General features: G+C 41.6%; 1 protein-coding gene across 1 annotated transcript in view; it reads right to left on the reverse strand.

Annotated features, from left to right (window-relative positions):
- Positions 1–1,303: 1,303 nt before the first annotated feature.
- tspan18b (tetraspanin 18b) overlaps positions 1,304–16,771 on the reverse strand; it is a 31,942-nt gene continuing 16,474 nt past the window's right edge. The window contains exons 2-9 of the mRNA XM_051382453.1: positions 15,118–15,201; positions 7,106–7,201; positions 5,780–5,974; positions 5,411–5,485; positions 4,619–4,717; positions 4,186–4,362; positions 3,384–3,467; positions 1,304–2,263 (exon numbers count right to left, since the gene is read on the reverse strand). Coding sequence (XP_051238413.1) covers positions 2,216–2,263; positions 3,384–3,467; positions 4,186–4,362; positions 4,619–4,717; positions 5,411–5,485; positions 5,780–5,974; positions 7,106–7,201; positions 15,118–15,120 — 777 coding nt within the window. The 5' untranslated portion in view covers positions 15,121–15,201 and the 3' untranslated portion in view covers positions 1,304–2,215. The remainder of the gene's footprint in view (positions 2,264–3,383; positions 3,468–4,185; positions 4,363–4,618; positions 4,718–5,410; positions 5,486–5,779; positions 5,975–7,105; positions 7,202–15,117; positions 15,202–16,771) is intronic.

The following is a 16,771-nucleotide window of genomic DNA, read 5'->3' on the forward strand; positions in this document are numbered from 1 at the left end:
GCATTCTATCAGCTCTTTCACTGGTAATCTTGACAGTCTGTCTAATAATATTATTATAATATTATTGCCTCTGTTTTGTCAGAAATATTGTTAAATCATCTTTTTTTCAGCTCAAGATAATCTCGAAAATTAGGTCTTTTTTTTATCAGTTGCTGATCTTCAAAAAGTGGAGCATGCTTTTATCGACTCTCGGCTTGATTATATAACACTTAACGCTGGTATCACGTCAAATCAGACTGATTTGGTATCACATCACCCCTGTACTTCCTGTTAGATTTCATATTGATTTCTCACCTTAAAGGCCTCCAACAGACTTTCTCCCAAATACATTTCTACATTATTGACTTTTCCTCTTGACTAGTGAGATCTGCAAATGGAGCCCTGCTTGTTATTCCCAGGTCACAGAGGTTGTGACAAAGGGTGACCAAGCGTTTTCCTATTAGATCCCCTACACAGTGCAACAATCTGCCAACTAAACTCAGACACACTATGTCCCTTGCTTCGATCTCTTTTTAAAACTTTTCTCTTTGTAAAAGCTTTTGGAAATGGTTGATGTTGATTTTACCTCCATTGCTGCACATGTCCTTTGGTCCTATTCTCATTTTATCTTATGATGGTTTTTATTTCTTGTAAAGCACTTTGTAACATTGTTACAAAAGCTGCTATATAAATAAAGTGTATTATTATTCTATGTTGTTCATACTCATTGTGGATTTTCTTGTTGGAAAATAGATCAATACGCTAATGCATTCGAGGTGAAATTGAGTTCATTTTCACAATAACACCAAGAGCCATTATGAGGTCCCTAAGCACATTTTATTATGCTTTGGCTCATCAATAAATGAAACATCCATCTTTTATGTTTCAATACTTCAAATGTTCATAAAGTATAGCAGAGATGAATGATTTGTTATTGAGAGACCAATCACCAGTGCCATAAGGCGGTGGCAGAAAATGTATAACTGTCTATGCTGACAAATATCATGCTTGCAGTTTTCTAGAAAATTGATTTTATTATGGAGACTGAAAAAAAGAGCTGTTGGAGCTGTTTTTCCCCCCACAAAAGTTCAAAAAGGCTTTTGTTTCTCTGAAAATAATGAATAAAAAATGAAGTTGTTCTCAGATGAACAGGCTGGATAAGCCTCCATGTACCATATGTTTTATATATATGTATTTCCATTGTGATTATTTACAGAACCCTACACATGGGGTTAATTCTGTTTATTTATGATTTATTTATTTATTTATATGATTTGAAATTATGCAAGAAAAAGCAAAAAACAAACCAAAAAACACAAGGACAGTCATTTAGAATGCCATTTATGTCATTGACTTTTCAAGAATCTAATACAAATGCATACACATACATTTCACCACCTAAAACCACATACACATACCACTACTGCAATAAACATCACCATACAAATAGAAAAAGAATCAGAGGTTGGCTTTCGAGCTTGGGGGAGAGGGGTCATGAAGAGCTCACATGGTCACAAACTAGTTCATACACATTCAAAAAGAGCATCAAGTATGTACACACACACACACGCACGCACGCACGCACGCACGCACGCACACCCACACACAGACACAGACACACAGAGCTTATATAATACAGCGTTAGAGAAGAGTGGCTGTAAAAAAGTCATATGGTGGGAAGGAGTGTGTTACAGTTTACAGTATGAAAGGGAAGAGGGTAACAGCCAAAGTGTACATGAAACACTTTCTTTTTTTTCTTCTTTTTTCTTCTTTTTCTTTTTTTCTTTTTTTTACAGTTAAGCCAACTTTACTTAATATAAATATTCTTCATCCAAAAGTCAGTGCAGTGCCTTCTGCTCAGGCTTCACCTGGTCCTCATGCCTGGTCCACTTTACACCCAGTCTGTGCTAGACCTGGTCCAAAAAACAACTGTTTCCACTTTACACACAAATCTTTTACATCGGTTTTGTCTCTGATCTCCCATTTTTTCTATGGTTTATATGTGTGTGTGTGTGTGTGTGTGTGTGTGTGTGTGTGTGTGTGTGTGTGTGTGTGTTTATGTTTGTTTTTTTGCCACCCAGTACCTCAAAAGTCCAGCTGTGAAGTACAAGAGTTTGAGAGTTTGTTTTTCTACCAATTAGCCAATAGAAAAAGAGATCAACAAATTTACAAGTGTCCATTTTGTTCTTTTCTCCTGAATTCCCTTTTTAGAAAAAGAAGTTCAGATGGAGCAGCTCTACTGGATTCCCCTGAAGAGACACATTGCAAAGACCATGGCAAAGAGCTGAGGAAACAAAGGAAGAGGAAATTAGTAACACATATAAAAAAAAACTTGCTTTATAAAATTATGACAAACATGAATCTAGAACAGCAGTGTACAACCTTCATTTATTTAGTTTTTGTTTGTTTTTTACAATTAGTTACATGCATTTCTCAATTTTGGGTTCCCAAAATTCTTAACACAGCAGCAGTCAGTGTGGACTAAACTAGATTATGCATCACTAAAATGCATTAAATAATCACATTCTTCATTGTTTTTTCACTTAGACTCAAACACCACCAAAACACTTTGTATTGAAAGCCAATTTTGCACAGGTTAAATAGAAAACTAATTACTGTAAATTAGACTGCAATTTGCTGTATTCTGCCAAATCTACATCAACAAGAATCCTAATAAATATATAAATAAATAGAAAAATGAAAAGCATAAACCACTAACTGGGCCATACAATACTGAAAGCCTCATTATAATAAAGGTAATCCAGGAATAAAGACTGTCAGGTGAGGAAAGTGGGCAAGAGAGCAAATAAGTAGGAAATATGGATGAGAACCTATGACCAAATGCAGAAGATGGCTGACAAGCACTGCTTTATAACTTAACTTAAAAGTATTGATAATGATACATGTATTATACAGTATATTGTTTTGTATTGCATTACTGGAATTACCTCGGAAACATTAGTTTCTGTAACACATACAGTACTGCACAAATCATGCAGTAAAGAGGTGCCATTCATTTAATTACAATAAAATTTTGGTTTATGCAGAATTGTAAAAACTTAAAATAAATAAAAGCTACTTCATAGACAACAGTGATAAATATTGTAATGTTATTGGTTGTTACTGTCTTTTAGCCATTGTATCTGTTGTGCTGAACATCTGATTGAAAGTGACCTTTTGAAAAAGTGAATTCAGTACAGAAATGCGTGTAACCAATCTATGTTCCTGTAGCACCAAGTCTCACCACTAGATGGAGATCTTGCCATACAGAGAGCTTCAAATAACACCACACATTCAGGCTTAATGCAGAATTCCCCATTTCTGAAATGAATATTCAGACCACTGGAGAGACAAAGGAAATGCTGCATATGTGATCATTTCACTAAAATGAAAACCATTCTTACCTCAATGGTCAGCACCACAATGGCCAGTGCTCCAGCCACATAGATGTACAGTTCAAAGTAGTCAACTACTGCAGAGTAACAGCCCTGCGGAAACACAAAGACGTGATGCTCAGCAGAGAATCAATAGCCTATAAACTTGCAGATTTACAAAGACAATTAAAGTAACATCACAGCTTTAATTGAGTGAGGCTTTGAACAAAGGCCTGGCTGAATGAGTGGGAAGCTGGGCCTCCAGCCTCACTGCCTTTTAATGAGGGCTCTTTGTGTGAATGAACAGAGAGACACACAATGTGGACACCTTGCACTGTTCTAGTGGCTTGAAAAACAACAGGTGGAGAGTGCAGTAAAAACCTCTTCCTATCAGCTTTCACTGTAATTACATTTCACTTCAAGGCTTTCTTTACACTCCGAAGCAGGGATGTGGGTGTGCATGTGCGTAACTGTGAAGCGCACCTCCCCTACACACATTCATATACTTATTATCCTCTATTTTTGCACACATGTATGCTCCACAAAAAATCCAATTTACCATTGTATGCACACACAGGCAAACACACACACACAACACACACACACACACACACACACACATAAGCTCAGATGCATACATACACTGGGGTCTCCACACTATAACACATAGTAAGATGGCACCCAAAATATGGAAAAGCCCTAATCAGCCATGGAGAAGACCCTGCATGTCACCCCTCAACTGTCTCCTGCTCTAATTAAGGCTTGAGGTGGATGGAAGGAGGGAGAAAGAGAGAAGGAGAGAGAGGATGTCATAGTAGATGTCAGAAGTTACCTTGTTATTGCGGAACATCATATTGCCTGATAAGCACTGCTCCTGGCTGATATAGGCCAACTCCCCGGTCTGACTGGCACGCTGGCAGCAGGCTTCTGGCACCATATGATTTTGGTTGATCAGCCTGAACAGGCTGTCCTTAAAATCCTCTGGGCTGTTCACCCCACAGCAGTCAAACTGATGGGAGGAAAGGAGAGAATAAGAGAAGAGGCCTTTATTGCTGAGTGCCTATTTGTGCACTGGCCTGTGGTCCACTGTGTGTGTGCACCAATCCAGCATGAATATTGACCTAAATGTCTAGGATTTTATCTATAAAATATAGCCCCTGACGCCAGGCTGCAAACCTTCCTGTTTCCACAGACAGTTGCTGGAAGCAGTGAGTTGGTAACAGCTATAGTATATAAGCTCTTTGCCATGTGTGTTGTGGCCTTACTGTAGTCATGATGGCATTCCATGTGGAAGTGAAGACGTCAGTGTTGTTGTAGCCCTGATAATGCCTCTTCAGCTCCTTGGTGAAGTACTCTCTGGTCAGCTAAAACAGCCAGCAAAAGAGCACAGGTTAGTGTCACCACAGGGTTATTATCTGTTTCTTTCACATCAGAGAAGATCGCTGGACACAAGGGCGGGGTATCTTTTTAACAGGGAACTGCATCAATTTCACACATCAAAGTCTGTTTACAGGTTTGTGGAGTACAACGGCAAATGTGAAAAAAGTTGTATAAAGCCTTTTTGTGGCCCCAGAGGTAACTGCGTGAAGTCTGATAAATGTTACTTAACTTTGAAAAAGTCAGTTGGTGCTGAAAAAGTTTGAAAATAAAAAAATTCTGAGGTTGTGGAGTTTTTACCAGACCAGTGTAGCTCACTCCTCATTTCTGCTTAAGGCTAAAGGCTACGGAGCTACACTAGCTGCTATTAGCATAGTAGGCCAAATATTTGACCGAACTGCCAGCAGACAGAGTTACACTGGGTAACAAGGAGGAAGAATGTGTGGAATAAAAAAGGCGATATCTCTGGCTCTGCTGCATTGATTTTGATCTTTTTTAAATTTATTTTATTGTTCACCGTGAGTCTGACAAGATTGGGAGTGCTCTTACACCTAAATAATGGGATAACAAAATTGTTATTTACATCATAAACATAAAAATAAATATTACTTTGATACTATGCTATGAACACATTTTGGTATTGAAATTTGACACCCAGCCCTACTACTGCAGCAACTTACGTGCTCCCGGAATATGAAGGCCAGGATGGCAGCAGCCAGCTCTGCTAAGAAGATGAGGAGGATGAGCATAAAGAACTGCAATGAGACAAAACAAAAAGGCAAAGAGTGAGAGAGAGTAGAATAAGGTGGAAGAGTGTCAGAAAAAGTGCACGTCAGTCACTGAAAATCACATTCTGGCTGTGCCCGCTTCACTCAGCATTAACTATGCATGAGGCTCGAGGCACGAAGGCAAATAGAAGGGCATTTTGCTCTTTTGGCTTTCTTTTTCAAGCTTGACAGTCCAAAAACTGACAGACAGAATAATCGACACATATGTGCACAAACAAGATCACTAACAGAACTACATTTTAGATTTGTCAGCTGACTCACAAAGAGGAGCAGACACTTGTTTTCGCGGATGGCTCCACAGCAGCCCAGGAAGCCCAGAAGGAAGAGCATGCCTCCCATGCCCAGGATGATGTATACACCGGTAAATAGCAGGGGGTTGGCTGCTACAATTTCCCTGAACCCAGTGGGGTCCACCAGTACCCACACTCCCACTCCCAGGAGGAAAGAGCCTCCTAGCTGATGGAGAAAAAGGAAAGAAGACACTAGTTAGACAAAACAGAAATTGGCTGCATTTTAAAAATTAATGTGAAATCAGAGGATAGCTCCATATCCCCAGCGGCACACAAAACATTCAACAAGATGTCATATAATGGAAAATAAATGTGAGCTTTTTTTTCCCCAGGAAAACATGCTGGTAATGAAAATCTCTGAAAAGTTGGGGTGAGAGTTGAGGGCAGATAAACGACTGGATATCTACAGAGCCATAATGCCTTAGTGGGGGGGTGGGTGGGTGGGTGGGTGTTGATATCTGCTTCAACTAACCCCCCAACCTGCTATAGAAATGCACAGCACTGCAGCCTCCATCCTCTCCCATCCTCCCTTTCACTAAAACCCTATCTGAAGCCACGTTGGGGTGACTCATGTGATTAAGGAAAGAAGGAATTGAGGTAGTGGGGGGAAGAGATCTGAGCCTTATACACATCTGCCACAATCCCCTTCTTCCTGTCATAAGGAGAGACCTCGGCTTCTGCAAATGAACGCCACTTCATCACGGAAGCTGAGGTGGTGGTATGAGGAGAGGGGGTAGCCATTTCGAGAGCTCATTGGGCTTGAAAAATGCCGTTGTGTTGTAGAGTGTGACACGGCCATGGAAAGAAACAAAGGGATGGCGGCATAAAACAGTAGTTGTTATTGAGTGATGCTAAAATCCAAGTTCATTCTTTGCTCTGCTGGTTGCATTATTACCGCAGCCTTGAACAACCACGTCTGAGTGGAGTCTATAAACGGTTTGGTTGCGCTTAATAAAGCAGGAAAAGAGACAAACCTTCTTACACTGACCCTCCCCCCCTTTACAGGCTCAGACTAACAGGATTACCTTTGATTGTCTGATCAAGACTGATAAACTCAGGTGCCAGTCACAAAGTCTTCATGGCACAGTGTGCCTCAGATGTGTGTCAGCACACTAAAATCTAATCAAAAGAGAATTTGATAGAATCAAGATTGCCTCCATCTAATGAAATGCAAATGTGGCTCCATTAGTCAGTCGGGCAGGGGGCAGCCAGAAGCCCATCTTGAATCATTAGATTGACACTAACTTCAGAGACAGTCAGATTAAGTGTATTTGAGAAAGAGATAAAAGATACTTACAAAGATGAGGAAATTGAAGACAAACATGAGGTACTTGATGCAGCTGAGACAGTCCCCCTCCATGGTTGTCCCTCGCGCTGAAGCCTCTCCCTGCCCCTGAGAGAAAACAACATAAAACACAACATTGAAAAAGGTGCCACTTCACAAATCCTGCCAAATGCTCACAGTATTCCCATTCTCCTGCATTTTGGATCGGCAGTCAGACAAAGCTGCCAAGAAAAGAATACTCTGCAAAAACCTGCTCACATTTTTAATGAGTTCTGCCACTCAAACATACAATAAACACACACACACACACACACACACACACACACACACACACACACACACACACACACACACACACACACACACACACACACACACACACACACACACACACACACACACACACACACACACACACACACACACACAGGCCTGTCAGTTCATTTGGTCCAATTTCAGCTGAAAATCCTTGTATTATTCCCTCAGGCTGTACCATCCATAGTTTCTCAGCAATCCCTAAGTAACTACAAGTTTGGGCTACATAGTGTCAACCCAAGCTGACACAACTCATCTCACCACACTCCCTGACAACTTATGTAATTTTAAAACGCTCTTTCACAGTCAGATGGCCTGATTCCCTATCAGCACTTCCTATCTCTGGACAGATGGGTTCCCTGGGTTCAGTGTGACTCAAGGGGTTGTCTATCTCTTGCATTTTAAGGATAGGAGTCCCGGTTGGGGCTCCATGCGCATTAACTGACAACGTATGGCCTTTACTGTAGAGGTTCTCCTTCTTAATGTAATGAGAGGCTGGAGCCCTGTGCTCACATCAGCCAACCTTCTATCTGACATAAACACACTTTCCCTGATGAGGGCCCCTCCTGGAAGCACTCCTGATTAATGAAGAATGCCTCTCCTGCATTAGGAGACAACATGGGTGTCTCAGTGTCCGTGACCCCGTATACCTACATATACCTGATGCAGCACAAAGCCTTTCCTTGAAGCATTTTTGTAACCTGCGAATCTGCAAATGAACAAGACTTCCCCTCAGGGAGTGTTGGGATTGTTTAAGGAATCATCTCTACATATGCTGCAAAAACTGAAATGGAAACAATCAGTGGGGCAGCTATAATTGCAGTCTCAGTCAAAGAAGAAAATTAATTATTTGGCAGAAACGAACCAAAACTCTTTGCTTTGTAGTTGTGATTATTAATTTGCTCTCCCATAGTGATAGCCAGGATTGAGTCTGGGTAACAAGCGGATTAAAAAGCGTTTTCTCTGAGGAATTGTAAATAGGTTTACACAACTAGGCAGCTACACATTGTCACTAACTGAAAATAAAAAAGAAGTTAAAATGTGTTCTTTTCACTTTCTTTGCCTGTACTTTGCAGCACGTCTGTCAGATGTAATCTCATAATCTACACACAGTCTTTTCCGATGCCTGATGTGCAGTCAAGACTCCTCTGGGTGATCTCTCTGCTTCTCTGAGGCAGCGGTGAAGCTTGGGTTTATGATCAACACCGGCTTTGATTCCTGTCCGTCTTTGAAGGGGTTTTGCTGTCCCTCAAATGTGATTCAGCCTTGACCCTTTCACCCCTTTGACTAGGAAATTCACATTTTCAGGTGAAATAAACCATAATCTCCCCCCAAACCACACTCTCAAACAAGAACTGCTCAACTGGTTGCTGCAATTATTCAACACAGAAGTGTGACAATGTGTGCAAATATGAAAGTCATAACCCATATCGTTTTCTAGTCTGTTTTTCTTCTATTGTTTTGTGCTTGTACTTGTCTCCCTTTCCCTCTGCTTCCACTTTCTAAACTGTGAGCTCCAGAGAGATTTTTTTGTCTCATTGTAGGCTTGTGTAAGTTGACGTGAAAAAGAAATTGAACAATACTAAAGATGTGAAGGCAGTCTTTGTCTGCTGTGAGTGCAAGTTAACATAGAATGAGAACATTTCCTCCCTTCACCAGCCTGAAGGCTTATTATTTTTCCTCTCCTTTCCTCCCCAGACCCTAGGAAATTGATTTAGAGCTATGGTTAAACAGCTCCTCTAAATCATAATGATATGCTTAGGTATTGATCACCCTCCTAGTGGTACTCTGAGAGCAACCAACAGCCTCATTGCCTGAGATAGGTTTTAATTAACCCCTCCCTTTCCTAAGACCCACTGGAAGGCCTAATGAGGGCACAGGAGGTCTTAATTGAGATTTGCATACATTACAGTCTCTCTGAAAAAAAAAAAAGCATTAGAAAGGCCTGTTCTCATCCCTCCCGCTCTCCACTGTTAGTCCTGGGCCCCTATAAAGAGTGCAAACTTTATTTATTGGAGCAGGGGATGAAGAGGCGGAAAGAGGAGGGGGAGGAAGGGGTCGGCTGGAAAAACTCTCAGGGCTCAGCTCACATCTCATTCTCCAAACAAAATGTCTGATTTCTCTTCCAGCTTCACCCTTTTGCTCTTCGCTTCCATCTCAGGGTCAAACCAACTGTCAGATCTGAAGCCAATTTTCTTTTCTGCATTAAAATGCATTGGATGCTTAAGAATGAAGAGGGCTATACGGGCCGAGCCAGGCTCCAAATAACAAGCCTATGGTGCAAACCAGCATAGTATAAATCAAATTGCCACAGAGACCCAGAGAAAGTGCAGAGTAAACAAACTGGTCTTTCCCATGACTCCCATGGGATTGCAGGACCTCATCGATCACAGCCTAGCCATAGAGATCAGACCACTAAGTCTCTCTGAATATTCTGCAGAGTACATTATGTAGACAAGGGAAACATGGTTCACACCCCAGGAGCTGCAGCCTTACAACAACATTGACAAATTACTGCTAGATTAGAGCCAGATCTTCTTCAGGTGTGCTGTTTTGTTAAGCTAGCATTGCGTTGTTGCGTGGCATTGTGTTTGTATGCACTAGCAAAAAAGAAACAGCCATTATTAACAAACATGGCACACACGCAGTAAGGAATACTCCACTGAATGAGTTGCAGACAATGTGTTTGTGAGCTTGAAATACTGTATGTATGTCCTCAATCTGACAATCTGAGTGGCAGTCTTTGCCCAGAGGTATCCAGTAAATGCCAACTGCACGTCTGCAGCATCTCCCGTTACTGACATCATGAAATGCCACACGGCATTAAGATCCTATTGTTCACTCTTGGCAAAGACTACAGCTAGTTTGGGCTGTGGAGCCCAGCATGGTTGAGTTTGATAGTGGATTAATGAGAACTGATCCTAAATCAACTTCACAGTACCGACAGAAGCCAGAGCTCTGTAATGAGGGCAAACCAATGTGACCTAAATTCTTCTCAGTATGAGGATGAGGAATTGTGAAACATTGCTACAGGCATTTTTTTTCACTCAAAAAAACAGGTCTGTTTGACCAGCATCTACACAATCAACCATGATGGTCATGTCAACTCACTGTAATTAAAAGATAAGGAAGACATCTTCCCGCATTGATAGTGCTCCACATATAAATAGCACACCCTTGGGTGGTTCTCCTTGAAGATGACACTTTCGGAACAATTAATGAAGTGAGTCCATATTCCCCTGCTCCACTGGCCACCGCCCCGGACAAATAGATCAGCATGACAAGGACACTGTGTCTGCTCATCGCCAAACTGTCGCCACCCACCACCCGCCTTGATAACCAGCCAGTTCACTTCATCTTGAGCATGAACCTGCATATCAAATGATCATTAATACTGAAACCCTGTTGAGATTATAAGGGTCGGAGCTTGACCCCTTTAAATGTCATTGACCCTCTAAATGATCACCTGTAGTTGAACCCTGGGGACGGCACATTTCGTCCTCTGGCTCCCTGACGCAGCTGGAGCAGGTGTGTTTTTCCATCTACTGCATGCCACTTTAAAGCTCTCTCCGGAGTGCTCTAATACCCTCTGATAATGACACTAAGGGACCACACACATGCCACATCAGCCTTTATCTCAATTAAAAACCCATTTTCATATTTCTCCATGACTTCCTAAATCAGCCACAGCAAGTAAACACCCCAAAATCCGAATAAAGACAGGCTCCTCTGGCAGTGAGCAGAGCTCCCCTGAGGCGCACCATGTCCCTTAATGAACCTCCAATTAGGAGAGAATGAGCCCTGGGCTGTGCTGTCACACTGAGGAGCTTTGAAGTGTACTGAATGCTAAGCAGCTATAGCACTGTATGTTGCTTTAGAGGGCATACAGCTTGCAGACAACAGGGAACAACCACAGAGAGAAAGTGTACTAAAGTAGCTCAAAGGCAACCCAGCACACAGTGTGTGTGGGTGTAGCAGACAGAGAGCAGAGAGCGTAGAAACTCAGCCGGGTTAGGCAGTTCAAGAAACTGCTAGGCTTGCAGCAAAGGTCCTAATGTTGGTTAGATGCTCAGGTGGAAATATACAAATACTCTACCCGCAGGCAAGCTTAGCTAATGAGTTTCAGTCCCAGTACATATGTAGGTTTGGTGAACATTATCAGCTTCTGCACGTTACAGGCATTGCTAGTTCACCACAAAAAAAGTGGGGAGTCTCTGATGACTTTGCTCTGCCTTGCAAAGCCATTTATCATCTCAGTCCATTGTTCTTATACGTGCTGTGAATCTAAAGCAGTTCTTATCGGAGCCTGTGAGTGGCGCTCTCCTGACCCATTCAGTTTGAGATTGTGTGAATCCCCGAGGGCAGAAGTCCTCTGACCAGGCAGCTGACACACTCCTGAACAACAGGCTGATTAACTAGAGAAGACTCCCAGAATGAACAAATGCACAGTCAGAAACAGACTAGCCATGTGTTGTCAACAGCACTGGGGGCTACATTCTTGACATCCCAACCGGGCACACATCCAGCTGTTAGACCAATGCTAACAGTTGCTCATACTCCTACAGTGAAATCAATTCTCCAGCTCCTTAGGTAAGACAGATTAGAAGGAAGAAGGGCAATGATAGCTTTTGGTAAACTCGAGCAGAGGACATGTGATTGAGATGAGCAGATTTTAGCCTCTATTGAACACTTACACAGTGTGTGTGTGTGTGTGTGTGTGTGTGTGTGTGTGATCTCTCAAAGCAGAGATTCTCACTTAATTGTGTCGGCACCTCTATCTGGCTGAGTGAAGATACAAACTGGCTACGCGGGGCTGGATCAATATCAGGCCCAGGCTCATGGTCAATGATGCATTGATCCCCTGGAGTTCCAGCTCGTAGCCCACTGGTTGTCTCATAGTGGGGGTATGTCGTAGCAGCACACAATGAACACATAAACACTTCTGCACCACCGCCTGTTAGGACTCAACTTGGGCTTTTCCCACAGGGTGCTTTGGAGGATGACACATTGCCATTGGGGCTTTCCACAAAAGTGAGTTATAACTCAATTCAAAACTAAATGCTCAAATAATTGCTGTGGCGACAACAGGGGGACTTTTCCTGCAATCTGACTTCTACCTTTTGCTTTATTCTTTCTTTTTATTTAGTGGGCTTTTCTACAAATTCCCACAGTCATAGCCAAAATCCTCTTATTACATGTGTGTCACGAGGAGTAAAATCAATATCAGTTGCTTACTTGACAAAAAGTTAGAAAAATCTAAATCAATAACCTCACCAACTCTATTTGTCCAGTGCGTAACCCTCAGGCAAGGAACAATTAAAATGTTGGTGATGTTCTTTCTGGAACTTTTAAAAAATACCGTTTACATCAAGGTTGTTGTCTTCGTCAAATCTTAATATAAAAATGACTTAGATCACAGATGGCCTCGGCACAAATAGACAATGGGAGATTTAAGGACAACCCTTTCAGCCTTAGAGGACTAAACACAGAAGGACACTTAGGAGTGTAAACATGTGCAGGGAGAACAAACTGTACAGGAACTCACAGCGGTGCTTTTACTTCACCAAATTCTGACCCAAAAAAAAGAAGGAGAAAAAAAGAAATCAAAGTTGTGACTTTCTTATGGCACAAATACACCGTTTTATAAAATGATTTTGGGGTTGCTTCTGGCATATTTTGGAATCTTTCCAGCTCTCCAATAAGGACACTGGTCTCCACGGCAACCCGGATATGGGGTGAGAGTGGCCTTTGTCTGCAGAGCTGTGTTTGGCATCTCCACTTAGCACTAGTTCCTGTTAGAAAACAAAGGGGAGCAGAGCCGAGCACTTTACAACAGGAGGACAGCTTGGCCAGCCATTTGTCTAATGAGCGATCACTCACACCCTGTTGCAAGGCCATATGTCAGTTGAATGCAGCTAGTTTCCCCGTAAGGAAGGCCTAGAAGCTGTTTTACCACTTACTGATGAGACAGTGTGTAGCACACACACTCACATCTGAACCTTCATCCACTCAACTAAAGTTCAAAGAAAGAAAACCAGCATAAGGAACAGAGTAACCTAATTTTTGGTACAGGCTGTGGTTTCAAGAGAAATGCAAAGATTAAAACAAAGCCTTGAGGATAAATCGTGTGAATGTTTGTGTTTTTGTAGGCGCCTCAGATGAAAGAGATACCCAGATATATTGGAAGCCCCATTGCAAATAACAACTTCATAGAAATAACTAAAAAGTGTGTTAATGTCTTTGCATGAACAGTGTAACAGAAAATAGTCTTGAAGCTTTTATTGTGCCTTTTGCTGCTACAGAAGCACCAAGCACTGTGTGTGGTTATTAATTTAAGTCTGTGACTATGAGACTCATCATCTTGAGCTCATGATTGCTTAAAGGACCATTTTGCTTTATTACCTTATTTTCAATTACATTTGACAAGACAATCTCATCACAAGGTCCACGTAGTTCAGGAGCTTTTAATCATGTCACATCTTTCTCAGCAGATGGATTCTCCACAGTTTTTAATGGATGTTAAAATTTCCATTTTCTTCTGATGGGATTGTTTTGTCAACTAATGTTTCTAAGGGAAAGAATGAACTTCAATCTCAACTTTTAATGCCCACCTAGATAATTCATTCCTAGCTTAGGAACAGCTACTAGATTGACTTTGTGGTGAGACTGTTTTGTCAGCTACAGTTTCCAAGGTCAAGAATTAACTTTCAATCGTAATAATCTGTACTGATTAGATGACATGGTATTACTTTTTTCAAGTGATTCCTGGGATCAGGAAGCATCATGACATCACCACAACTAGACAAACAACAAACTTCCCTGTGAGGAGTCAAAAAGCCAACAGTTTATCCCTATTATCTAAACCACTTCATTATTATGTATTAACCACATAGTAGCAATAGAAATGATGTCCAAAACTCACATTTTTAATAAACTAGAACTGTACTTTGTCACCTCTTAAAATAAAATTAGAAATTGCTCAAGAATCTGGCTATAATCTCACATGTCACTTGTAAATGTTACACACACATTTATTTGTCTGGTTGGCTGCTTTCATGGTTATGTGCTATGACTGATTACAGCTGATGTGTCTGGGTCTAAACTCCCCTTTAACCTTTCAATCTATACATGTCTGCTCCCGAGCCGTGCCTGGAATACTAATGTTACAAATGCCAATGCAAATCAGAGGCTAACAAAGACCAGTGCTGGCCTGCTGTGATGGTAAAGGGACAAAAGCACTTGTCTGCCTGTTCGCAGGACCAGCTTCACGCACCGGCTCTCGCCAGCACCGTGCCTCCTGTTGACGGTAACAATGGCTTCCTGCCTGTGCTGTCAGCATCTCACTGAAAAGAGTCTGTCAGCAAGCTCTTTCTGCTGTTTCTCTGACTGATTTAACATGTGTCTGTTGGAGTGGAATCACTGCTGGATTTGGTGGAAATCATTCATAGCAACACCCCCTCATTACAGAGGCTGAGGGAAAACTTAGAGCAGAAATTCAGGCAACATGTACTGAAGTAAAAAAAGGAAAGCTGTGGGTTTTCTTCAAGACCATGTGTGCTTGACTGATTTATTTATTTGACAAATCAAAAATGAATAAATACTAAGTCAAACACAGCGCAAATACATATTCATTAAAAATAGATTTTTAACACAAAAAAGTTAGAAAAAAAACTTTGTGGACCTTGATTATAGATTAAATAATATCATACCATGTGTATCTGCTTGTGCTTCTTCTTTGTTCAGGTGAAGCTGATGACTTCTCTCAGATTTCTCTCCTCTCCTGTTTTCATGGGCTGTTGGACAGAAGCACAAGGGAAGAAGCATAGGTCAAGACTGAGACAATGACATGAAAAAACAGAGGCACTGTCAAGAAGGCAGAAAATTGGCACATTTGTCTTCGTATGTGTAATTCATTTAAGCAAAATAGGACTGTGAGCTTGAAAAAGAGAAAATAAAATTCTAGGACACTTAAAATGACAGAGTTTGCATTTATAATGTATGAAGCACTCGCTTCCAGCAGTGGGCTAATTTAAGACTGCAAGAGTGTTTTATCTGTGTGAATATTTCACTTCTCAGCTGGAAGGGAAAATTAACAAGGAAAGAATAAAATAATGTATAGTCTTCAATAGTAGCAGTCCAGCCCTGTGTTCTGGGCAGGTAAAATTCTAATATCTGCCTTGAGGTATTAGTATCTACGTGCCTTCTCACTTGGTTAATTATCTGTTATTAGAAGACCCAACACACCACAGTCTCATACAGCTTCTGACATGACCTTGATGAGCATCTGAACTCATGCATTATTCAAAGAAAGAGGAATACCTTGCTTTTTTACCAGACGTTGCTGGCTTGAACTGTCAACGCACGATACGTCTCCAACCAAGTGTGTCTAATGACCATAAATGCTTTAAACTTTCTGTTTCTAAACTGCTTTGCTACAAGTGTCTCCCAGCTGAAAATAACGATATAGCAATGAGAGCCAATTAAACTGCTGGTATTCCAGCCTCGATGTGCAAAAATAGTCAGGAGCACAGTTTTGAGTGACAATACTTTGGAGCCGTTTTCAAAGCACTGGCACTGACAACTACAGCATCAAATATGGCGAGAGCTGCCTACGGAGGCATGAATAGTATGCAGCTCTTGCCACATTAGATGGTGAAATACAGGCAGGGTATTCTCTTTCTGACAGGGGCTGGGGATGGAGAATATCCCAAGAGTATTCTGGTTGATAGAGCCAGCCACATCATCCCACTGACACACCATATTGTCAGCAGACGTCCGTTTCACCAGGACGCAAAACCCAACTGACAGTGGCGGCAACACACCCTCCCCCATTCCAAATACAGGGCTCTGATTACATCTAGAAAAGGCAATCAAAGCCTGAGTGAAGACACGGACAAGTCTGAGAAGTAGGGAGATGCACTGGAATGATACACTCCCTTATCACAGAGCCTTGGATTCAGACACTACAAAGCACATGCTCAGGGAATCAATAACATCTCCACAGTGGCTACACAAGCATAGGAAGCCAAAGGATGGAGCACGTTTGAAGGAGTCATCTAGGAAATAGTCACCATATGGCTTAGCAAATATATCCCCAAGCAATACAACACTGTAATCCCATCCCATTTTGATTCAGTCTATTAGAACAGCAGCAGATAGGTACATAATCGCCATGCTCATGTCTGTAATCTGGTACGGAGAAGCAGAGTGGTCAAAATTTGTCCTGAAGCCTGTTGCAGAGGTACTCTCTCCTGAACCCCTGTTTAGAGAGCTATTAGCTGGTGAAGAGCAACAGTGGTGAGGGTCTGCATTATTTTTTGGTTTCCATGGAAACCCTTTCCCTGGAAAGTAGAGCACCAATAG

The sequence above is a fragment of the Dicentrarchus labrax genome, unplaced genomic scaffold (assembly GCF_905237075.1).
Source record: "Dicentrarchus labrax unplaced genomic scaffold, dlabrax2021, whole genome shotgun sequence".
Taxonomy (NCBI): domain Eukaryota; kingdom Metazoa; phylum Chordata; class Actinopteri; family Moronidae; genus Dicentrarchus; species Dicentrarchus labrax.